This window comes from Somniosus microcephalus, chromosome 16 (assembly GCF_052327205.1).
Source record: "Somniosus microcephalus isolate GS21.2 chromosome 16, FLI_Smic_1.0, whole genome shotgun sequence".
Lineage (NCBI taxonomy): Eukaryota > Metazoa > Chordata > Chondrichthyes > Squaliformes > Somniosidae > Somniosus > Somniosus microcephalus.
The window spans coordinates 16,549,645-16,573,611 of NC_141002.1; the positions used below are offsets into that span (position 1 = coordinate 16,549,645).

General features: G+C 48.6%; 1 protein-coding gene and 1 long non-coding RNA gene across 3 annotated transcripts in view; one reads left to right on the forward strand and one right to left on the reverse strand.

Annotated features, from left to right (window-relative positions):
- The window catches only part of LOC147105988 (uncharacterized), a 310,673-nt gene that overhangs the window by 43,331 nt on the left and 243,375 nt on the right, over positions 1-23,967 (forward strand). The gene's annotated exons all lie outside the window — the stretch shown is intronic.
- Positions 1-23,967, reverse strand: part of tbxas1 (thromboxane A synthase 1 (platelet)) — a 315,721-nt gene that overhangs the window by 24,547 nt on the left and 267,207 nt on the right. For both annotated transcript variants that reach the window (XM_086008606.1, XM_086008607.1), the window contains exons 11-12: positions 13,902-13,990; positions 12,578-12,715 (exon numbers count right to left, since the gene is read on the reverse strand). In XM_086008606.1, the coding sequence (XP_085864732.1) occupies positions 12,578-12,715; positions 13,902-13,990 (227 nt within the window). The remainder of the gene's footprint in view (positions 1-12,577; positions 12,716-13,901; positions 13,991-23,967) is intronic.

The following is a 23,967-nucleotide window of genomic DNA, read 5'->3' on the forward strand; positions in this document are numbered from 1 at the left end:
TACCATTTGCCTTCTTAACCGCCTACTGCACCTGCATGCTTACCTTCAGCGATTGGTGCACAAGGACACCCAGGTCGTTGCACTTCTCCTTCTCCCAATCTATTGCCATTCAGATAATAATCTGCCTTCCTGTTTTTGCCACCAAAGTGGATAACCTCACATTTATCCACGTTATATTGCATCTGCCATGCTTTTGCCCAATCACCCAACCTGTCCAAATCATCCTGGAGTTTCTCGGCATCCTCCTCACAGCACACACGCCCACCCAGCTTTGTGTCGTCTGGGAACTTGGAGATATTACATCTAGTTCCCTTGTCTAGATCATTAATATATATTGTGAATAGCTGGGGTCCAAGGACCGATCCCTGCGGTACCCCACTAGTCACTGCCTGCCACTCGGAAAAAGACCCGTTTATTCCAACTCTTTGCTTTCTGTCTGCCAACCAGTTTTCTATCCAATTCAATACCTTGCCCCCAATCCCATGTGCCTTAACTTTACACGCTAATCTCTTATGCGGGACCTTATCGAAAGCCTTCTGAAAGTCCAAATACACCACATCCACTGGTTCTCCCTTATCTATTTTACCAGTTACATCCTCAAAAAATTCCAGTAGATTAGTCAAGCACGATTTACCTTTTGTAAATCCATGTTGACTTTGTCCGATCCTGTCACTGTTTTCCAAGTGCTCTGCTATTACATCTTTTATAATGGACTCTAGCATTTTCCCCACTACTGATGTCAGGCTTACCGGTCTATAATTCCCCGTTTTCTCTCTACCACCTTTTTTGAATAGTGGGGTAACATTGGCTACCCTCCAATCCATGGGTACTGTTCCAGATTCCATCGAATGTTGGAAGATGATCAGCAATGCTTCTACTATTTCTAGGGCCACTTCCTTAAGTACCCTAGGATGTAGATTATCAGGCCCTGGGGATTTATCCGCCTTCAATCCCATCAATTTCCCTAACACCATTTCCCTACAAATACTGATTTCTTTCAGTTCCTCCCTTTCATCAGACCCTATGTTCCCCGACATCTCTGGGAGGTTATTTGTGTCCTCCTTTGTGAAGACAGAACCAAAATATGTATTTAATTGGTCTGCCATTTCTTTGTTCCCCATTATAAATTCCCCTGATTCTGACTGCAAGGGACCTACGCTTGACTTCACCAATCTTTTTCTCTTCTCATATCTATAAAAGCTTTTATAGTCAGTACTTGGAATATAAATCGCTCAGAGGTAGCGTGTAAATTGCTGGGGAATACTTTTATGTATGGGTAAATTGGGCGCATATTGATTGCGATTGTACATTTGAATTTTGAACTATAGTGTGAATAAATACCAAGGCCTAAAAATGTGGTTGCTTTGTGCCCTCTTTGGGCGCTAACTGGGCGCAAAGCAACTAGCACCAGGGCACGGCGCCGCCAACGCCTCCTGCAAAATTCAGCGGGAGGTTAGCGGTGGGGGTAACCATTAGCGCAGTGTGGCGCTGCGCCGCCAGCAATGACGTCATCGCCGTCTGCAGCGCCCCGGCCGCGATCTTCAGTAGCGTCCCCTGACTTACCGCTGGTCATGGCTGATCATCCAAATTCAGTACCCGGTCCCTGCTTTCTCCCGCTACCCCTTGATCCCTTTAGCCTTAAGAAATATATCCAACTCCTTCTTGAATATATTTAATGAATTGGCCTCTACTGCCTTCTGTGGTAGAGAATTCCACAGGTTCACCATTCTCTGGGTGAAGAAATTCCTCCTCATTTCTGTCCTAAATGGCTTACCCCTCATCCTTAGACTATGACCCCTGGTTCTGGACTCCCCGACCATCGGGAACATCCTTCCTGCATCTAGTCTGTCCAGTCCTGTCAAAATTTTATAAGTTTCAATGAGATCCCCTCTCATTCTTCTAAACTCCAGCGAGTACAAGCCCAATCGACCCAATCTCTCCTCATACGTCATTCCTGCCATCACAGGTATCAGCCTGGTGAATCTTTGCTGAACTCCTTCCATGGCAAGAACATCCTTCCTCAGATAAGGCGACCAAAACTGCACACAATACTCAAGATGTGGTCTCACCAAGGCCCTGTACAACTGCAGCAAGACATCCTTGTTCCTGTACTCAAACCCTCTCGCTACGAAGGCCAACATACCATTTGCCTTCTTAACCGCCTGCTGCACCTGCATGCTTACCTTCATCGACTGGTGCCAAGGACACCCAGGTCTCGTTGCACTTCCCCTTCTCCCAATCTATTGCCATTCAGATAATAATCTGCCTTCCTGTTTTTGCCAACAAAGTGGATAACCTCACATTTATTCACATTATATTGCATCTGCCATGCTTCTGCCCAATCACCCAACCTGTCCAAATCATCCTGGAGTTTCTCGTCATCCTCCTCACAGCACACACGCCCACCCAGCTTTGTGTCATCTGCAAATTTGGAGATATTACATCTAGTTCCCTTGTCTCGATCATTAATATATTTTGTGAATAGCTGGGGTCCCAGGACTGATCCCTGCAGTACCCCACTAGTCACTGCCTGCCACTCGGAAAAAGACCCGTTTATTCCAACTCTTTGCTTTCTGTCTGCCAACCAGTTTTCTATCAAAGTCGATACCTTGCCCCCAATCCCATGTGCCTTAACTTTACACGCTAATCTCTTATGCGGGACCTTATTGAAAGCCTTCTGAAAGTCCAAATATACCACATCCACTGGTTCTCCCTTATCTATTTTACCAGTTACATCCTCAAAAAATTTCAGTAGATTAGTCAAGCATGATTTCCCTTTTGTCCGATCCTGTCACTGTTTTCCAAGTGCTCTGCTATTACATCTTTTATAATGGACTCTAGCATTTTCCCCACTACCGATGTCAGGCTTACCGGTCTGTAATTCCCCATTTTCTCTCTACCACCTTTTTTGAATAGTGGGGTAACATTAGCTACCCTCCAATCCATGGGCACTGTTCCAGATTCCATCGAATGTTGGAAGATGATCAGCAATGCATCTACTATTTCTGGGGCCACTTCATAGGATGTAGATTATCAGGCCCTGGGGATTTATCGGCCTTCAAACCCATCAATTTCCTTAACACCATTTCCTTACAAATACTGATTTCTTTCAGTTCCTCCCTTTCATCAGACCCTATGTTCCCCGACATCTCTGGGAGGTTATTTGTGTCCTCCTTTGTGAAGACAGAACCAAAATATGTATTTAATTGGTCTGTCATTTCTTTGTTCCCCATTATAAATTCCCCTGATTCTGACTGCAAGGGACCTACGCTTGACTTCACCAATCTTTTTCTCTTCACATATCTATAAAAGCTTTTACAGTCAGTTTTTATGTTCCGTGCAAGCTTACTCTCATATTCTATTTTCCCCTTCTTAATTAATCCCTTTGTCTTCCTTTGTTGAATCCTAAACTGCTCCCAATCCTCAGGTTTACTGCTTTTTCTGGCCAATTTGTATGTCCTCTCCTTGGATCTTATGTTATCCCTAATTTCCCTTGTTAGCCACGGTTGAGTCACCTTTTTTGTTTTATTTTTATGCCAAACTGGGATGAACAAATTCTGTAGTTCCTCCATGCGGTCTTTGAATGCTTACCATTGCCTATCCACCGTCAACCCTTTGAGTGACATTCCCCAATCAAACCTACCCAACTCGCGCCTCAGACCATCATGGTTTCCTTTATTTAAATTCAGGACCCTAGTCTCTGAGTCAACTACTTCATTCTCCATCTTAATGAAGAATTCTATCATATTATGATCGCTCCGACCCAAGGGGCCTCGTACAACAAGATTGCTAATTAATCCTTTCTCGTTACATAATACCCAAAGATGGCCCGATCTCTGGTTGGTTCCTCGACATATTGGTCCAGGAAACCATCCCGTAAACACTCAAGGAATTCCTCCTCCACAGTATTGTTACTAATTCGGTTAGCCCAATCTATATGTAAATTAAAGTCACCCATGATGACTGCTGTGCCCTTATTGCACGCTTCTCTAATTTCCCTTTTAATGCCATCCCCAGCCTCCGCATTACTGTTTGGAGGTCTATATACCACTCCCACTAACGTTTTCTGCCCCTTGGTATTTCTCAGTTCTACCCATACAGATTCCACATCATCAGAGCTAATATCCTTCCTTACAATTGTGTTAATCTCTTCTTTAACCAGCAGTGCTACCCCACCTCCCTTTCCTTTTTGCCTATCTTTCCTGAATATTGAATACCCCTGGATGTTGAGTGATCAGCCTTGGCCATCCTGGAGCCATGTTTCCGTAATCCCAATCAAATCATATTCGTTTACCTCTATTTGCGCAGCTAATTCATCCACCTTATTCCGAATGCTCCTCGCATTAAGACACTAAGGCCTAGAAATTCAGTATAGCCACGTTTGGGGCGCTACAGCATGGCGTTCGCTAACTTTTGCGCCCGGCGCAACTTAGCGCCACCTTCGCCGATATTCAGTTGCATCGCTCCAAGAGGTTGCTGCTGCGCTAAAGTAGGCGATGCACAACTATCATTAGGCGCTAAGCCGGCGATCCGGGGCGCAAACACCGAAGGCGGGTGCAGCGCAGGTGCGGCGAGTTGCTCATTGAGGGCAGACAGTCAGGCGCCGGTCAGCACTTAAAGGGGGAGGGTGGAATTGTTTGGCTGCCACGCACTGCACACTGCAGCCCTAAGGCAAGGCCTGAACACTGCTTCTGGAACTGCTCCACGCCCAGGAGAATGGAGAAGGCCAGGGAGAGAGCGCAGCGCTTTGGCGAGGGTGACCTGAGGCTGCTGGTTGGCGCAGTGGACCGCAGGCGCCATATCCTCTTCCCTGAGGGTGGCAGGAGGCTGCTGCCCACCGAATATCCGAAAGCATGGAGGGATGTGGCAAACAGGGTCACGTCCAACAGCGTGGTTGGCAGGACACCAACCCAATGCCGGAAAAAATTCAACGACCTCACTCGGGTTGTCAGGGTGAGTACCCTTTCCAGTATCCTCCTCATCCCTGCATGTGCACCTCACTTTATGGCCAAAGGGGCCGGAAAGCCCTAATGGCCAGCCCTCATCCAGCAGCTATGGGACTGTCATGAAAAGCACTTGCATATTCAGGACTTTACACACTGTCAGGGCTAATCGACCATGGGAGGCAGTGCGGGCGAGATCAGGGCTTGACACTGTCAGGGCTAATCGACCATGGGAGGCAGTGCGGGCAAGATCAAGGCTTGACACTGTCAGGGCTAATCGACCATGGGAGGCAGTGCGGGCAAGATCAGGGCTTGACACTGTACTTAGAGGCTGTCCTTTCTCTTGCAGGCCAAGCTGGCGCATAACAGAAGACAGCAGCGACAGACCGGGGGAGGCCGTCCTGACCTGAAACAGCTGAGCGACCTCGAACAGCGAGTGGAGCGGATCATGGCAGGCCGGCTGAGTGGCCCCGTCGCCACTGGAGATGCTGACCCTGTTCTGGGCACCAATGGTAAGGTCATCACCTTTTTGACCTCTCTCTTTCCACTTGCGCCTCACACCAGCATCCTTTGCCACTATCGAACCAATGCAGTGCACAGCAGCACTCATGCCTCCCTCGCTGCCGCCCTGTCCTCACTCTAAAGCAACTCTTGTGCCTCCCTGCTTTCAGATGGTGACCCGCCAGGTGAGGAGGCGGCCCCTGAAGCTGGCACTGTGTCCGAGTCAGACATAGAGGAGGAGGAAGAGGAAGCCAGCCCATCAGGGACACCCTCAGCCGAGGCAGCCCATGGCCATGATGGTGACACGTCTTCCCTGGAGGGGAGCAGGGGGGAAGGGTCGGAGGATAGTGAAGCTCCGGGGACCAGCGGGCTGCAGCAACGCGGGAGGGGTGGGGAAGCTCGGCGGCCTTCTCCCCGGAGGGTGAGTGCGGCCTCCAGTCCTGCTACGGTGAGTGCAGAGGAGGTGCGGCTCCTAGCGGAAATGGGCGCCCAGGCTGAGCGCAGGCACACTGAGCTCATGGCTGCAGTGGCAAGGATGCCTGACTCCATAGAGTCACTGGCAAGGAGTGTGCAGGAATTCGGGGCAGCACAGGCCAGGAGTCTGCAGGACGTCGCGGCAGCACAGGCCAGGAGTCTGCAACAATTCAATGCAGCACAGGCCAGGAGTCTGCAACAATTCAGTGCAGCACAGGCCAGGAGTCTGCAACAATTCAGTGCAGCACAGGCCAGGAGTCTGCAGGATGTTGCGGCAGCACAGGCTAGGAGTCAGCAGGACTTCGCTGCATCACAGGCGGCTTCTAGCCAAGTGCTCAGTCGTGCCGTGCATTCACTGGCTGCTGTCATGCAGACACAGACCAGGGCCACACGGGCACTAACTGCTGCCACACTCGCTGGATCGGTCGGGCATCGCCGGGGCACTCGCCGTGCCACAGCAGCCCAGCAGTCTGTGCCTCAGCAGATTGCTGCGCAAGCTGCAGTGCTGGCCCGTGCGCGTGCCAATGTATCAGCCGACCAGGGAGTGCCTGTGATCTGTCAGGTTGGCAGCATTCCTGCAGCCAACACTGTCACTCCTCCATTGCAGCTGCCACCAGCCGTTAGACAGACTGCTGCCGCCCAAGCAGAGTTGGAGCAGTCAGCAGCCGGCCCCTCCAGGCCCAGAGCTGATCCAGGCCGACCCCCAAGGGCATCTGCCGTCTCACCATCTGACCCTCAGCAGCCTTCCCCCAGCCTTGCTGCAGCCACTGGGGTCCCATTGAGGAGGAGCTGCAGGGCGGGTAGGGGCCAGTCATGGCAACGAAACGGATCACCCTCGCAGGGGAAAAAGTAGAAGGTGTGGCCAAATGTTTTGTTTTATTTATAAAGGCCGAGACTGCTGTATTTGTTTCATATTTAAAGGCCGAGACTGGTGTATTTGTGTTTTTGGGGGGGGGTTCTCTCCATTAGTTTGTCATGTGGGAAGGGCACAGAGGTATCACAGTAAAAAAATTTCTTAAATCGCACTATCCATGCTTTCTTTTGGAAGTCCTGGTTGCCCTGCTCGGCTGAGGGCTTGTGGAGCGGCTACATTCATCTTCTGCCATTGGCACAAGCCATTCCCTGAGAGGGGGCCTAGAACCGAGTTGCAATAAGCCGCCGACGGGCAGCCCTTGCACTTTCTGCCTCCCTCTCGTGCTGGTCCTCCTCCTCCTCTGGTGGTCCTCCAATGTCTGCTGGCAGTGGCTGAGTCCTGCAGATAGCCAGGTTGTGCAGCACACAACAACGAAATGGGAGACTCGCTCAGGCGAGTACTGTAGGGCTCCCCCGGAACGATCCAGACAGCGGAACCGTTGCTTCAGCTCGCCGATTGTTTGCGCAATGATGTTCCTGGTTGCTTGATGGCTGTCATTGTATCCCTCTTCAGCAGGGGTGATGGGCGCATGGAGCGGGGTCAGCAGCCAGGTGCACAAAGGATAGCCTTTGTCCCCGAGAAGCCATCCTCAGGGGTGAGGCTGGGCCTCAAACATGTCTGCCACAGAAGTCTGGCGCAGGATGAAGGCATCGTGGCTGCTGCCTGGAAAGCGGGCATTGACAGCTAGGATGAGCTGCCTGTGGTCACACACCAACTGCACGTTGAGCGAATGGTAGCCCTTCCGGTTGCGGTAATCCTCGGCATTCTGTAGAGGTGCCCACAAAGCCACATGCGTGCAGTCAATGGCGCCCTGCACCATGGGGAAGCCCGCTAATGCTGCAAAGCCCATTGCACGCTCTTTCTGCTTGTCCACGGTCATGGGGAAGGAGATGAACTGACGTCTCCTTCTGAAAAGGGCATTGGTCACCTGCCGGATGCAGCAATGTACCGCGAACTGGGAGATGTTAGAAATGTCCCCAGTAGCGGATTGGAAGGAGCCAGTGGCATAGAAGTTGAGAGCCACCGTCACCTTCGCTGCCACCGACAGAGACGTCCTGCTCCTCAGCTGTGGCTGCAGATCTCCGCGAAGCAGGTGGCAGATCTCAGTGACCACCGCCCTTCTGAATCGCAGCCTCCGAACACGCTGCTCCTCAGACATGTTCAGATATGAGAACTGCTGGCGGTATACCCTGGGTGGGTAAGGCCTCCTTTGCCGACGCCTGTTGGCCCTTCTCCGTCTGGCCATGACTGGCACGCTCTCACGGCATCTCTGAGCCCTTTGAATGCAATGGAGAAGCCCAACATTTCCACCCATTGCAGCCCCCATTATATGTTTCCAATCAATGCTATGACACTGAAGTTAAAGACAAGTGCAAAGCTCTGGCCTGAAGCCACAAGCACCTGTGCGAGTGTTGAGCCAAACCAGAAAGCTCTCTACCTTTGTCTCTCTCCAAAGATCCGTCTCTCACAAAGAAGGAGTGGTGCAAAATGGCTGCCATTTATACTGCAGGAGGAGTCCCCTTTAATTAGCGCCCCCTGTGCCCCACAGCGACTGGGAACCGTTCCCCTCTACCAGTCGCTAGGGGCGCCAGGCGCACAATAGGCCGGCGCCACTGAATTTCCGGTTCGGGGCGCACAAAGGGCGTTGCACCATGAAATGACGTCAGGATCTGCGCGTGCAGCTGAGCACGCGCAAAGGTTTTGCGCCGCTGCTAAATCTTAACTGAAGTTCGCGAGAGGCGCAGATTGCGCCGCGCCCGGGCGCTAGCCGCTTAGCGCCCCACTTCTCCTCCTCCTAAGGCGCTAGCGGCTGGCGCAAACAACTGAATTTCTAGGCCAAAGTCTTCAGGCTTGTTTTTTTAATGCTCTTAGACATTTTAGAATTATTATTTACTGTGGCCATGTTTGATTTAAACCGTTGATTTCTCTGACTGCCACTTTTGTTTTTCTCCTTCCTATCTTTTGCTTTTATCCTTGTTTCCCTTTCCTCTGTCCCCCTGTTCAGGTTCCCAACCCCCTGCCATTTTAGTTTAAACCCTCCCCCAGAGCACTAGCAAACACTCCCCCTAGGACAGGTTTGAACTGGTCCCACCTCCCCCAGAACCGGTTCCAATGTCCCAGGAATTTGAATCCCTCCCCCTCGCACCATTCCTCTAGCCACGTATTCATCTGAAGTATCCTTCTATTTCTACTCTGACTAGCACGTGGCACTAGTAGCAATCCTGAGATTACTACCTTTGAGGTCCTATTTTTTAATTTACCTCCTAACTCCCTATATTCAGCTTTTAGGACCTCATCCCGTTTTTTACCTATATCATTAGTATCTATATGCACCATGACAACTGGCTGTTCACCCTCCCCTTCCAAAATGTTCTGCAGCCGCTCTGAGACATCCTTGACCCTTGCACCAGGGAGGCAACACACCATCCTGGAGTCTCGTTTGTGGCCGCAGAAACGCCTATCTATTCCCCTTACAATAGAATCCCTTATTACGATAGCTCTCCCGCTCTTTTTCCTCCCGTCCTGTGCAGCAGAGCCACCCCTGGTTCCAGGAAGTTGGCTGCTGCTGCCTTCCTCTGATAAGCCATCCCCCCAACAGTACTCAAAGTCGTGTATCTGTTTGAGAGGGGGATGTCCACAGGGGACCCCTGCACTACCTGCCTGCGCCTACTACTCTGTCTGTTGGTCACTCCTTCCCTTTCTGCTTGTCCAACCTTTGCCTGCGGTGTGACCAACTGCTTAAACGTGTTATCCACGACTTCCTCAGCATCGCAAATGGTCCAGTATGCATCCAATCGCAGCTCCAGTGCCGCAATGCGGTCTGCCAGTAGCTGCAGCTGGATACACTTCCTGCACACACGGTTGTCAGGGACAGAGGAAGTGTCCCTGAGTTCCCACATAGCGCAGGAGAAGCATGCCACGAGGCCGAGCTCTCCTGCCATGACTTACCCTTTAATTAATTCAAATTAAATTAAATCAAATCAATCCCACCAATTACACTACAGTTAAATGATATACTTAAGGGCCCTGGTTTACCAACTGTCCCCGCTACACCACAGAGACCTTAAAAACTATAAACCACAGAGTTAAAGTTTGGAAAAAGAGAGAAATACTCACCAACCAATCACTTACCTGCTTCCTGGTGACGTTACACTTTGATTACTTTTTACTTCCATCCCTCTGAGCTCGGAGACTGGTAAGCCTCTCGAGCCTCGCCGCCGTTTAAATTTACCACCGCTGCCTCGCTCCAATCAGGTCCGCTGTGGGGCCTCTCGAGCCTCGCCGCCGTTTAAATTTACCGCCGCTGCCTCGCTCCAATCAGGTCCACTGTGGGGCCTCTCGAGCCTCGCCGCCGTTTAAATTTACCGCCGCTGCCTCGCTACAATCAGGTCCGCTGTGGGGCTTCTCGAGCCTCGCCACCGTTTAAATTTACCACCGCTGCCTTGCTCCCATCAGGTCCGCTGTGGGGCCTCTCGAGCCTTGCTGCCATTTAAATTTACCGCCGCTGCCTTGTTCCAATCAGGTCCACTGTGGGGCATCTCAAGCCTCGCCGCCGTTTAAATTTTCACCGCCGCTGCCTCGCTCCAATCAGGTCCGCTGTGGGGTCTCTCGAGCGTCGCTGCCGTTTAAATTTACTGCCGTTGCCTCGCTCCAATCAGGTCCGCTGTGGGACCTCTCGAGCCTCGCCACTGTTTAAATTTACCGCCGCTGCCTCGCTCCAATCAGGTCCGCTGTGGGGCCTCTCGAGCCTCGCCGCCGTTTAAATTTACCGCCGCTGCCTCGCTCCAATCAGGTCCGCTGTGGGGCCTCTCGAGCCTCGCCGCCGTTTAAGTTTACCGCCGCTGCCTCGCTCCAATCAGGTCCGCTGTGGGGCCTCTCGAGCCTCGCCGCCGTTTAAGTTTACCGCCGCTGCCTCGCTCCAATCAGGTCCGCTGTGGGGCCTCTCGAGCCTCGCCGCCGTTTAAGTTTACCGCCGCTGCCTCCCTACAATCAGGTCCGCTGTGGGGCCTCTCGAGCCTCGCCGCCATTTAAATTTATCGCCGCTGCCTCGCTCCAATCAGGTCCGCTGTGGGGCCTCTCGAGCCTCGCCGCCGTTTAAGTTTACCGCCGCTGCCTCGCTCCAATCAGGTCCGCTGTGGGGCCTCTCGAGCCTCGCCGCCATTTAAATTTACCGCCGCTGCCTCGCTCCAATCAGGTCCGCTGTGGGGCCTCTCGAGCCTCGCCGCCATTTAAATTTACCACCGCTGCCTCGCTCCAATCAGGTCCGCTGTGGGGCCTCTCGAGCCTCGCCGCCGTTTAAATTTACCACCGCTGCCTCGCTCCAATCAGGTCCGCTGTGGGGCCTCTCGAGCCTCGCCGCTGTTTAAATTTACCGCCGCTGCCTCGCTCCAATCAGGTCCGCTGTGGGGCCTCTCGAGCCTCGCTGCCGTTTAAATTTACCGCTGCTGCCTCGCTCCAATCAGGTCCGCTGTGGGGCCTCTCGAGCCTCGCCGCCGTTTAAATTTACCGCCGCTGCCTCGCTCCAATCAGGTCCGCTGTGGGGCCTCTCGAGCCTCGCCGCTGTTTAAATTTACCGCCGCTGCCTCGCTCCAATCAGGTCCGCTGTGGGGCCTCTTGAGCCTCGCCGCCGTTTAAATTTACTGCCGCTGCCTCGCTCCAAACAGGTTCGCTGTGGGGCCTCTCGAGCCTCGCCGCCGTTTAAATTTACCGCCGCTGCCTCGCTCCAATCAGGTCTGTTTCAAAACATTCACGTCCTTTGTGTCTGCCGCGGCTCAGTGGGTAGCACTCTCACCATTCAAAGGTTGTTGGTTCAAGTCTCACTCCATGAGACTTGAGCAAATAATCTAGGCCGACACTCCAGTGCACTACTGAGAGAGTGCTGCACTGTTGGAGGTGCCGTCTTTTGAATGAGACGTTAAACCGAGGCTCTGTTTGCTCTCTCAGGTGGATGTAAAATATCCCATGGCACTATTCAAAGAGCAGGGGAGTTAGTCCTGGTGTCCTGGCCAATATTGAACCCCTCAACTAACTGCACTAAAAACAGATTATCTGGTCATTATCACATTGCTGTGTGTGAGATGTTGCTGTGCACAAATTGACTGCTGAGTTTCCTATGTTACAACAGAGACTACACTTCAAAAGCACCTCATTGGCTGTAAATTGCTTTGGGACATCCTGAGGTTGTGAAAGGCGCTATATAAATGCAAGTCTTGCTTTCCTTTATTTTAAGGTGTCCGCTCTGTGGAGTGGCCGTAACTGTAGGTTTCACTATACTCATGAAATCTTGTCACAGGAGAACTCATGTGGCCGTGGTTCTGCGGATAGACTGTGTGTAATCACGGCATACCTCGAGGCTGAACACTGTGAAATTCCACAATTCAGCAATTTCCAGATGAGGTAGCAACATTGTGACTGAACATGTGGAGGTAACACATAACCGGCTAGGTCAATGAACAGATCATTAAAGCGGATGGCATTTATGCCTTTATACTCACAGCTAAATTATTTATGACAGTATTCTTGGTCTTGTTGCAGGTACAAAATGGGTCTATGCAACTTTGCAGCGTTGAAGATGCTGCGTAAAACCTGCCTCTTTGGCCAAGTGTTTGGTCACCTGTCCTAATATCTCACTACTTGGCCCGGGGTCAATTTTTGGCTGATTACGCACTTGTGAAGCACCTTGGGACATTTCACTGTGTTAAAGGCGCTATATAAATGTGAGTTGTTGTTGTTGGTTGTTACATACCTCTCTGGTTTAAATTTCTCCGGCTCCGGCCAGTATTTGGGGTCATAGTGAAGGACACCGACGGGAACTTCTACAGTCATCCCCGCTGGAATTAACTGCCCGTTCACCAAACAGTCCTTTTCACACACGCGGGCAAACCTGCAACAGACCAACAAATGCTGGTTAGTTCATCTCCGGTCTTTACAAATAAAGACAACACATACAATAACCTTAGTTAATTGTGACCTTCTCCCACCACAGTTCCCTCCCAGGAGGACAAACCCTAATGGCTTCCAGCTCCTGTCATCTTGCCCAGTTTTCTCCTTTCTTGAAGGCACTGAAGCCTGGCATGGATACATGGGCACCAGATGCCCTCTATTCACACATAGGCACTTTCTAACAGAGGTTACGGGATAGCAATCAGGATTGCGGGCTGATTTTTTCCCCCTCATCTCCACTTCCTTAAGGCAAGGGGCACTGAGGCTGAGATCAGCTCAACTCTGCACAGGCCAGGAATCGGGTCTGGACGTTCTTGGTCCGTGTGGTTTTGTACTACATTGGTTGGTGCTAATGGGCTATCGTAGACAAGCCTTTCAATCTTTAACCATACTGTTATGAGGGGCTTTAGTTATGTGAAGAGACTAGAGAAACTGGGATTGTTCTCCTTAGAGCAGAGAAGGTTAAGGGGAGATTTAAGAGAGGTGTTCAAAATTAAGAGGGGTTTTGATAGAGTAAATAAGGAGAAACTGTTTCCACTGGCAGGAGGGTTGGTAACCAGACGACACAGATTTAAGATAATTGGCAAAAGAATCAGAGGGGAGATGAAGAGAATGATTCTATGATTCTTAGGCTAGTGCTTGTCTGCTAAAAGGTTCGCCATTTGCTTTGTACTCAACAAAAATGAAGCAACTTCCTTCTTGAATGAAGTAAGGACAGGACTGGGCTCAGCTGTGATGCCCAGGGGGAGGGCAATGGAAAGGGAAGGGTTTATACGAGGAAGATGTCATCAAAACTGCTTAAAGGTAAGTTCCCAACCTGCAGGTTACAGAGCTATAAAAAATCAACAGTGCGGCATACCATGTGATGTCCTCAACTATAATAATTCCTTTAGGATTGAACTTTGGTTTATTATTCACTATGGCAACAAAGCTGGGATCTTACTGATATACTTGTTTCAGCCACTCACTGCCCTAACCAGCCAAGTCATCGGGCAGTACAAAGCCCAATGGAAAGGTTTGTAATTTCAAACAAAACGCTGCCCATCTTTTAATAACTTTTTTTAAAGAAGGGTTTTACCCCTTTCTCACTCCAATCTGTTAACGCGTTGTGAACCGTTTTTTTTTACCTGACTCCAGGTGGGTACATGCGTAGAGACTCTGAGATTACCATGTCCAGGTATGGTAACTTCTGCACGTTGTTATAATCAGGGGAGGTCTGAAAGATTACAATGGTGAGTTAATGGACAACAGATATTCTCTTGGGTTCAGTGTTTTCCGTAAATGAATCCCATATCCACTGCAATCAATTCACCTTTACTGCCCAAAATCTAGTCATATAATAGTGTGACCTGGGGATGTAACAAGGGCAATCCTCATTCTGTTAACTGGCTACTGTAATCTCGTATTATCCTCACATGGATTTCTCACATCTTCCAGGGGGTGGACTGACGAACACTCCAGTGAGAGGAGGCCAATTATAAACCTGCAGGCTGATTTATTTTACAAATAATATGGAAATTGACAGTATAGTGTTCACAGTGAGTTTAAACTTACTTCATAATGCTCTTTGTGACATAGAAAGTAGTAAAGGACGTTGTGTTATTCCTCTTCGAAGGCAAAATTCAGACTAGCAATTCTCTAAAACAAGTTGCTGTTAAATTTAAGATGAGAGTTCTTGCCCGCTGTGTCTATCTTCCATTCCAGACTTCTCCTGTGTGTCACCTTGTCCTAAAGACTTGCCATCTGAACCTCCCCCAGCCCCCTGTGTCCTTGGCTAGTTCAGCTACCAATTAAATCAGAGACCCCCAAGGTACCAAGGTCGTGGCAAAAACATGGGAACGTCGAGGATTCCTGCTGAGCTCAAATGAGCGAGGCCTTTCCAACATATTATACCCAAATTTGTCTCTGGGATGTGTTAGTGAGCCTAATTGTCTCAACCCGATGTGGTATGCGAGAACCATTTTGAGTAGATGTTTTGACTGGCTCTAATTCACATTTCCAGAATACATGTGTTCTGAGAATTTAATCCTTTGTGAGCCAAATTAAACTTGATTACAACTGCTTCATATAAATTACCCAAAATTCCTCCTAGGTTAAATCGGCAAAAATCTTGAAACATGGTATCATTAATCCACGAGAGCCTACAGTCAATACAAATTGAGACAGTCAATGTCTAAGCCTGAGCCTCTGATAAGTTATTCAAACAAAACTCTAGTCTCCCCTTATGGCTTGGTTGTAAGGACATTACCTGGTGTAGTACTAATCCAGACAGACTGGAAACTGCCCCGTTTAATAGCTCATTTGTGGTGTGTTATCTAATCTCAGCTGCGGAAAATGCTGGGCTGGTACAGTTTGGTTTTTGCCCGTGAGCTGAGGGGGAGATGGAATTCTGCCCGGGGTCCTTCTCCTGATCACTAGCCAACGATTCCTCCTGCAAAGTGCATGCGTTTAAACACTGAGTGAGGATAGCCTGGCTGTGATGCCCCTCACGGTCAAACAGTCTGCAGGCCTTCGCACAGTAAGAATGGTTAAGTGGGTCCTATTGCCTTCTGGAGTCGGGGAGGGACTTCTCAGAATTTTTCCTCAGATTGGCCACAATTGTTTTATTCCCTGTTGTTTTGCCTCCTCTAGGAGTTAATGTTACTGGCAGTTAGGGAAGGTGGGGAATTGTCTTATGGAGAGGATGAGCATTAGATCAGATTTCTTTCAGAAAATAATATTTTGGGCTACAGTATATGAGTAATTTGAGACATGATGCGATAGGTGCAGCACGCTTGGGCGGAACAGGTGGCTTTGGACCTGTGGTTCCCAAAGCTCTTGTCTGTTGTAGATTAATTGATAGAGATTGTTGCCATGATTAGTCAATAACTCCATTATCATTGTATCAGGTGGCTACCAGGATGGTAGAAGGGGAACTAGATGGACCGTGGTCTTTTTTCACCTAGCCATTCCTATGTTCCTAATGGGCCTGACGGCCTTTTCTCAATTACTGTTAGTATGCATGAATCTGGACCCCAAGCAGCTAGCCTACCCCATCTCGCACTTGGCATGGTCCCACACCTAGGTTTTTACTGCTCAATGAAAGGTATTTATAAAATTGCTGGGAAAAAAAAGGAATCTTGTTGCAAGATAAGCATTTCAGCGATGTGTTGAGTTACAGCCTGAGACCATAATTTATGGCCCAAATCTCTTTCAAACCATTCATCTTCATCAGGTCACTTAGACTTGGAAAGGCAGCTTCCTATAAGTCCATTTTCAGAAGGCTAAGATATTGTAATTTAAAAGTTCCTTCTCAGCAAATCAAGAGTTTGCACTTATTTTTCAAACCACGATTATATTATCATTTAACAGTTGCCTTTTGGTTTCTCTCTTCTGGTGCGTTCGGAGCATTTTTTCAATCAGGACTGGGTGCTGAACCACACAGCAAATCAAACCAAGGTGCTGATGATTGACTTAGCACAATATATTATCTGGAAACATTTATTACTCCAATGGCAGGACTAATGGAAGCTGACTGGTGCTGAAAATGGGAGGGGTTTTAAACAAGAAAAGGACATCATCCTAGGGCTCCAGAGAGAAACTGAGCACCGGGATGCTAGGAACTGTTCTATTAAAGGAAGAGACGCACTGACTCCGATCCTGCACTGGCACGCTGGAATACACTTAATTTACAATATGTGAAGACGGTACAAGTGGAAAAGGCTTCATGTGCTGGTCAAAGTGTCGAGTGTGGGCAATGAATACAAAAAAAACAGCTGAAGACCAGGGACTGAACCAATTAAAATGGAAATAGACCCTCTGTAGATCACAGTATAAACACACCAGGTGAGATCCTTGAAGTTGTTTTGCACACTCCAATTGAGCATTGATAGAAGTAGTGATTCAAGGACAGCAGATGCATGTCAATAAATGCTCCCAGTGCCTTCTGAATCAAGTTGCTGGATGATCAGATTTAAATAGCATTGATAATGTGCACTGCAATTGGAACTTTTTTAATGTAGTCACTATATTTATGCACAGTTGTATTGGTCTGGTTTCTCATTATTGTCCTTTGGATGAAAACACTGATCCAAGTTTAATATGTTGAAATAAATAGCCTAACAGGGACATCGTCAAAGAATGGGTTAACCACTGGCCTTTCACCTCCTCCAACTGGATTCAAAATTCTGTCAGATTCATTGGATGGAAGTCTCTTTCTTACTTGTACTCTCAATTGAAATGAGTTTGGGCAGTCTCCAGCCAGTTCTTTGTGAGCATAGGGCTACAGAAGGGAGGTGGTTCTAATGTGACATACATTAGCAATCTCAATCATATAGGCGAGAAGAGCAGAAGATAACTAGGAGGGTAGATATGTAGATCTTTATTGGTGGGTGTGCATGTAAAGGCTGTTAAGAAGACAGGTGGGTTTCAGGGTTTATACATGGGAGCATTGGAGATAAAGCAAGAAAGTTGAATTTGTACAAGACACTGGTTAAGCCACAGTGAGTATTGTGTGCAGTTCTGGCACCTTATTATTGAAAGGATATTTGAGCTATGGAAAGGATACAGTGAAAATTCACAAGACTGCACATTTATAGTTAGGAAAAAAGCCTCAAAAGAATTTTCTCAAGATCCAGAAAAGTGCAGAGCCCCAGATACGTTGGGCCCTCATCCACTCCGGGAGTTTCCAGTTTGGCCTTCTAAGGAATGAAACCTCCACCTGCCCCCCTTATGTGGTCAATTATGCCAGAACTGGCCTGAACCCCTAAAGAAAGGGTTTTATGTTGTTGAAATAATTCTGGATCAACACCTTTACACAGGGCGCTGCATGGGATCTCTGGGGTGGGGGGTAAGTGGGCTGACCACTGCCCAATTGCGGGCAGGCACCAGAGATGTGCCCGTAGTGGCGTGGGTGCCCATTGCCCACCCCACCCCATGTAAGTAAGGTGCCTTCCCACTGACCTATTAAATCTGGTGGTTGCCAGGATTGCGGCCTGCAGGTTGTTGGGGCCCGGGCCTCTTTCCATTGGAACAAAGAAGGTTAAGGGGAGATTTGACAAAAGTTTTCATGATACTGAAAGGTTTAGAGAGGGTGAATAGCAAAATATGATTTCCACAGCTTTGAAAAATTGTTTGACTTCATTTATCCTAATATACAGACTGGGGAAATAACAGTGTAAAGGTCAAAGAAGGGGAGGAATACCTGAAATGTGTACAAGAGAACTTTCTTGATCAGTATGTTTCAGGCCAATGAGAAAGGACACAGTCTGATTCCAGGGAATGAAGTGGGGCAAGTGGAGCATGTTTCAGTGGGGGAGCATTTGGGGAACAGTGATCATAATATTATCAGATTTACAATAGTTATGAAAAAGGACAAGATAAAATCAAATGTGAAAATATTCAACTGCAGGAGGGCTAATTTCAGTGAGTTGAAAAGGGATCTGGCCCAGGTGGATTGGAATCAAAGATTGGCAATGGGAGGCCTTCAAAGAGGAGATAGTTTGCATACAGACTAGACACATCCCCATGAGGGGGATAGGACAGGCATCCAAAGCTAGAGCTCTCTGGATGACTAAGGGTTAAAATTAAACAGAAAAGAAGGCTTATGATAAATGTCAGGTTCATAATTCAACAGAGAACCAAGCTGAATACAAAAAGTACAAGGGAGAACTGAAAAAGTAAGTAAGAGGGGCAAAGAGAGTGTATGAGAATAGATTAGTGGATAATGTAAAAAGGAACTCAAAAGTCTTTTATAAACATATTAATAGTAAAAGGGTAGTGAAGGGAAGGGTGGGGCCGATTAGGAAACAAAAAAGGAGATCTTCTTGTGGAGGCAGTGGGCATGGCTGAGGTACTAAATAAGTACTTTGTATCTGTATTCACTAAAGAGGATGCTGTCAATGTTACAGTAAAGGAAAAGGTAGTGGGGAAATTGGATAGGATAAAAATAGATAAGGAGGAGGTATTTAAAAGGTTGGCAGCGCTCAAAGTAGGAAAGTCACCGGTCTGGATGAGATGTATCCCAGGTTGCTGAGGGAACATAGGGTGGAAATTGCAGAGGCTCTGGCCACAATCTTCCAATCCTCCTCAGATATGGGAGTGGTGCCAGAAGACTGGAGGATTGCAAATGTTACATCTCTGTTCAAAAAAGGGGCGAGGGATAAACCAGGCAACTACAGGCCAGTCAGCCTAACATCGGTGGTGGGGGAACTTTTAGAGACAATAATCCAGTACAAAATTAATGGATATTTGGAAAAATATGAGTTAATAAATTAAAGCCAGCACGGATTTGTTAAAAGCAAATCATGTTTGACTAACTTGATTGAGATTTCTGATGACGTAACAGAGAGGGATGATGTGGGTAATACGGTTGATGTTGTGTATATGGACTTTCAAAAGGCGTTTCATAAAGTACCACATAATAGGCTTGTTTGCAAAATTGAAGCCCATGGGATTAAAGGGATAGTGGCTGCGTGGATATGAAATTGACTAAGGGACAGAAAGCAGAGAATAGTGGAGTGCGGTTATTTTTCAGACCGGAGGGACTTGTGCAGTGGTGTCCGGTGTCCCCCAGGGGTCAGTTCTAGGACCACTGCTCTTTTTGAAATATATTAATGACCTGGACTTGGGTATACAGGGCATAATTTCAAAGTTTTCAGATGACACAAAACTTGGAAATGTACTAAACAGTGAGGAGGATAGTAACAGACTTCAGGAGGACATAGACAGACTAATGAAATGGGCAGACACATGGCAGATGAAATTTAATGCAGAGAAGTGTGAAGTAGTGATACATTTTGGTAGGAAGAATGAGGAGAGGCAATATAAACTAAATGGTACAAAGAGGGTGCAGGAACAGATGCGGGTGTATGTACACAAATCTTTGAAGGTGATAGGACAAGTTGAGAATGCTGTTAAAAAGGCATACAGGATCCTTAGCTTTATAAAGAGAGGAATATAGTGCAAAAAGCAAGGAAGTTATGCTGAACCTTTCTAAAACACTGGTTGGGCCCCAGCTGGAGTATTGTGTCCCAATCTGGGCACCACACTTTAGGAAGAATCTCAAGGCCTTAGAGAGGGTGCAGAGGAAATTTACTAGGATGGTATCAGGGATGAAAGACTTCAGTTACGTGGAAAGACTAGAGAAACTGTTCTCCACAGAGCAGAGAAGGTTAAGGGGAGATTTGACAGAGGTGTTCAAAATCATGAATGGTTTTGATAGAGTAAAAGAAACTGTTTCCAGTGGCAGAAGGGTCGGTAACCAGAGGAGACAGATTTAACGTAATTGACAAAAGAACCAGAGGCGACATGAGGAGAAAAAAGTACGCAGCAAGTTATTATGATCTGGAATGCACTGCCTTGAAGCAGATTCAATAATAACTTTCAAAAGGCAATTGGATAAATACTTGAAGGGGAAAATTTTGCAGGGCTATTTGGGAAGAGCAGGAGATTGAGACCAATTGGAGAGCTCTTTCAAAGAGCCGGCACAGGCACAGTGGGCCTAATGGCCTTCTTCAGTGCTGCATCAATCTATGATTCTATGACTCAGAATAATCGCAAGCAGAACATCAACCTTTTTTCCACACAGAGGGCTATTAGAACATGAATAGAACAGGATATGAGGAAAGGTTAGGGACTTGGGATTTGAGTTGAAGAGCTAGCACTGGCACAGGCATGATGGGCCAAATGGTCTCCTTCTTTGCTGTTATATCCAGGATGGCAGATGTAGGAGATAGAAAAATGTCACACTGATACAGTAGGAATGAGAATATTGTTGTGACAAAGCTTTATTCGGCATCCAACTAATGCAGTGCGTGCTGCTGACACTGAGTGCCCGAATTGGAAAAAGCATTCCATTCCCCAGTACTAACATCCCTCACCTTGAAAAGAAAAATTCCTTAAAAATAAATGTTAAAAGTGATAGCTCCCCTGGTTACTTAGTGGGTCAGTGGTACTGAACAATATAGACCAGATGGTCCTGTGTTTGATTGCCTGCTCTGCACTAACTAGGATAATCTCAGATGGAGCAGGAGTCAGGGCACAATAACTGGTCTCAATTCTTCCTCAGACTAGCGACAGAGAAAACCATCCAGTGACTCCTGCAGGAAAGTGCGCTCGTTTGTACCACGGTTTGGGCTTGGCTGTGGTGTCCTCCATCAAGCAGCAAGCCAACACTCACCATCCAGCCTCATGTACGGAGAATGGCCACTTTGGTGAGCTATTTGGAGGGCTGTAGGTGGTTGTGGAATTGTACTCCAGCAAGAAGCAGCACAGTAAGTGGAAACAACTGGGGAACAAACTGTTGGAATTGATTTACAATTTCAGAGGTTTCATTCTAGCTTAAGCTGGATGCTTTCTAATTAAGCAGCTTCCAATCCAACATTAGACGTTCAGTGTAATATCCTGTTTACGAGCTGCCAGAGATGCTCCAGCTATCAACTGGAGTAACAACTTTTGCAGCCTGTTAGATACGTCAGTCATGTTGATTATTATTGATAAATCAGTGCAAGGCGTAGATCATGTTTTGAAACGTGTATACATCACAAAAACGTGAATAAGGTATCAAGTATCAGCCATTCTTCTGAGAGGAATTTCACTAGGGGAGAGGGATTCAAAATGTCTTTAAAAGGAAGATATTTGGGAAGTAAACAGACTTAGCAAAATGAAACTGAGAGCAGCGGACCTGGTCGGGGACGGAGAGGAGACCGGGATATAAGGAGCGGCGGAGAGAAGGCCCAGACTCACCGTGAGCAGCGGACCTGGTCGGGGACGGAGAGGAGACCGGGATATAAGGAGCGGTGGAGAGAAGGCCCAGACTCACCGAGAGCAGTGGACCTGGTCGGGGACGGAGAGGAGACCGGGATATAAGGAGCGGCGGAGAGAAGGCCCAGACTCACCGAGAGCAGCGGACCTGGTCGGGGACGGAGAGGAGACCGGGATATAAGGAGCGGCGGAGAGAAGGCCCAGACTCACCGAGAGCAGCGGACCTGGTCGGGGACGGAGAGGAGACCGGGATATAAGGAGCGGCGGAGAGAAGGCCCAGACTCACCGAGAGCAGCGGACCTGGTCGGGGACGGAGAGGAGACCGGGATATAAGGAGCGGCGGAGAGAAGGCCCAGACTCACCGAGAGCAGCGGACCTGGTCGGGGACAGAGAGGAGACCGGGATATAAGGAGCGGCGGAGAGAAGGCCCAGACTCACCGAGAGCAGCGGACCTGGTCGGGGACGGAGAGGAGACCGGGATATAAGGAGCGGCGGAGAGAAGGCCCAGACTCACCGAGAGCAGCGGACCTGGTCGGGGACAGAGAGGAGACCGGGATATAAGGAGCGGCGGAGAGAAGGCCCAGACTCACCGAGAGCAGCGGACCTGGTCGGGGACGGAGAGGAGACCGGGATATAAGGAGCGGTGGAGAGAAGGCCCAGACTCACCGAGAGCAGCGGACCTGGTCGGGGACAGAGAGGAGACCGGGATATAAGGAGCGGCGGAGAGAAGGCCCAGACTCACCGAGAGCAGCGGACCTGGTCGGGGATGGAGGGGAGACCGGGATATAAGGAGCGGCGGAGAGAAGGCTCAGACCAGAGAGGAGAGAGAGAAAAAATTCCAGGAGTGACAGCACAGCTGGGAACTGATTGGTTGGTAAAGGTCACACCGTTTTTTTTCTCTTCAAGTTAGGGGCTGGGTTAAATAGCTGGTTAGGGATAAAGCAGGTGCTTGGAGATTAGTAACTGTTAATATTATATTAAATTAGTAACTGTTAATACTATATTAAATTAGTAACTGTTAATAATATATTATTATATTAATAACTTGAATTAGATACATCTTAGTCTTAAGTTTCTGTAAAGTTAGTTAATAGTCAAGTAAATAAAGGCATGGCAGGGCAGCTCAGTCCCGCGGGATACGCATCCTGTGCCATGTGGGAAATCCAGGACGTTTCCCATGTCCTGGACAACCACGTGTGCAGGAAGTGTCGTCAGCTGGATGAGCTCAAGCTCCGGGTTTCAGAGCTTGAGCAGCAGCTGGCGTCACTGCGGTGCATCCGTGAGGCTGAGAGCTATGTGGATAGCACGTTTCAGGAGGTGGTAACCCTGCAGCTGAGGAGTGTGCAGGCAGAGAGGGAATGGGTGACCGCCAGACAGAAGAGGAGGACCAGGCAGATAGTGCAGGAGTCCCCTGAGTGCATCTCATTCTCCAACCAGTATTCTGTTCTGAGTACTGGTGAGGGTGATGGTTCCTCTGGGGAGTACAGCCAGAGCCAAGTCCACGGCGCCACGGGTGGCTCAGCTGTATGGATGGAGGAGGAAGATAGGGAAAGCAATAGTGGTAGGGGATTCGATAGCTAGGGGCGCAGGCAGGCGTTTCTGCGGCCGCAGACATGATTCCAGGATGGTATGTCGCCTCCCTGGTGCCAGGGTCAAGGATGTCACTGAACAGCTGCAGAACATTCTGAGGGGGGAGGGTGAACAGCCAGAGGTCATGGTTCATATTGGTACCAACGACATAGGTAGAAAGAGGGATGAGGTCCTGCAGGCAGATTTTAGGGAGCTAGGAAAAAGATTAAAAAGCAGGACCTCAGAGGTAGTAAGCTCTGGATTACTCCCAGTGCCACGTGCGAGTGAGTATAAAAATTGGAGGATAGAGCAGATGAATGCGTGGCTGGAGAAATGGTGCAGGAGGGCTTCAGATTCCTGGGACATTGGGGCCGGTTCTGGGTAGGTGGGGCCTGTACAGGCCGGATGGGTTGCTCCTCAACAGAGCTGGTACCAATATCCTCGCGGGGAGGTTTGCTAGTGCTGTTGGGGAGGGTTTAAACTAAGTTGGCAGGGGGATGGGCAGCAGGATGTAGCATTAGAAAGAGGAAATAAAGTGCTTAAAGGATTGAGAGAGATGGATTGCACTAAAGCAAGAAATAGTAAGGTATTAGGTGGGGTCAGACTAAGAGAGAACACAGGATGGTCTAAGATAGGTTTACAGTGTATGTATGTGACTGCATGAAGCATAGTAAACAAGGTTGGTGAGCTGCAGGCAAATAGCCACATGGGAATATGATGCTGTGGCAATAATGGAGACCTAGCTCAAAAATGGGCAGGATTGGGTATTAAATATTCCTGGTTATAAGGTGTTCAGGAAAGATAGGAGGTGGAGTGGCAGTATTGGTTAAGGAGAATGTTACAGTGCTGGAGAGAGAGGATGTCCTGGAGGAGTCAAGGACA